Here is a 367-nt window from a genome sequence, read left to right as displayed (position 1 = left end):
CGTCTGCGGCCAGGCAGCCAGCAGCCCGTCAGCTCGCCGCCGGCGTCCAGGCCGCCAGCCATGCTCAACTTCGGGGCCTCTCTCCAGCAGACTGCGGTAAGTCACTTGGGGATGTCCCCGTCCTTCCCTGCCTCCTCGTGTCCGGGGGCCGGCGGGGACGCGAACCCCGGGCCCCTGACATCAGCCACGCCTGGCTGCAGCGAAGTCGGCGGGAAGGAAGGGGCTGCCTGCCTGCAATCTGTGAGCACTGGCGAGGGCGTGTGTGCTGGGGAGGGGTCCTAGAAGGCGGACTGGGACCTGGAGGCGGGGAGAGGGGTCTTGCGCTAGGTGCGCCGAGGAGGGGAAGACCAGGGCGACTGGAGGCGCG

The 367-nt window shown here is 70.8% G+C and overlaps 1 protein-coding gene across 1 annotated transcript in view; it reads left to right on the top strand.

Moving 5' to 3' along the window:
• Positions 1-6: 6 nt before the first annotated feature.
• The window catches only part of KLF10 (Kruppel like factor 10), a 6826-nt gene continuing 6465 nt past the window's right edge, over positions 7-367 (top strand). Inside the window, exon 1 of the mRNA XM_008055634.1 lies at positions 7-96. Within this exon, the coding sequence (XP_008053825.1) occupies positions 61-96 (36 nt within the window). The 5' untranslated portion in view covers positions 7-60. The remainder of the gene's footprint in view (positions 97-367) is intronic.

Source organism: Carlito syrichta, unplaced genomic scaffold, assembly GCF_000164805.1.
Source record: "Carlito syrichta isolate Samal-C Ts95f unplaced genomic scaffold, Tarsius_syrichta-2.0.1 Scaffold301901, whole genome shotgun sequence".
NCBI classification, from domain to species: Eukaryota; Metazoa; Chordata; class Mammalia; order Primates; family Tarsiidae; genus Carlito; species Carlito syrichta.
This window is presented reverse-complemented; position numbering and strand designations above follow the sequence as displayed.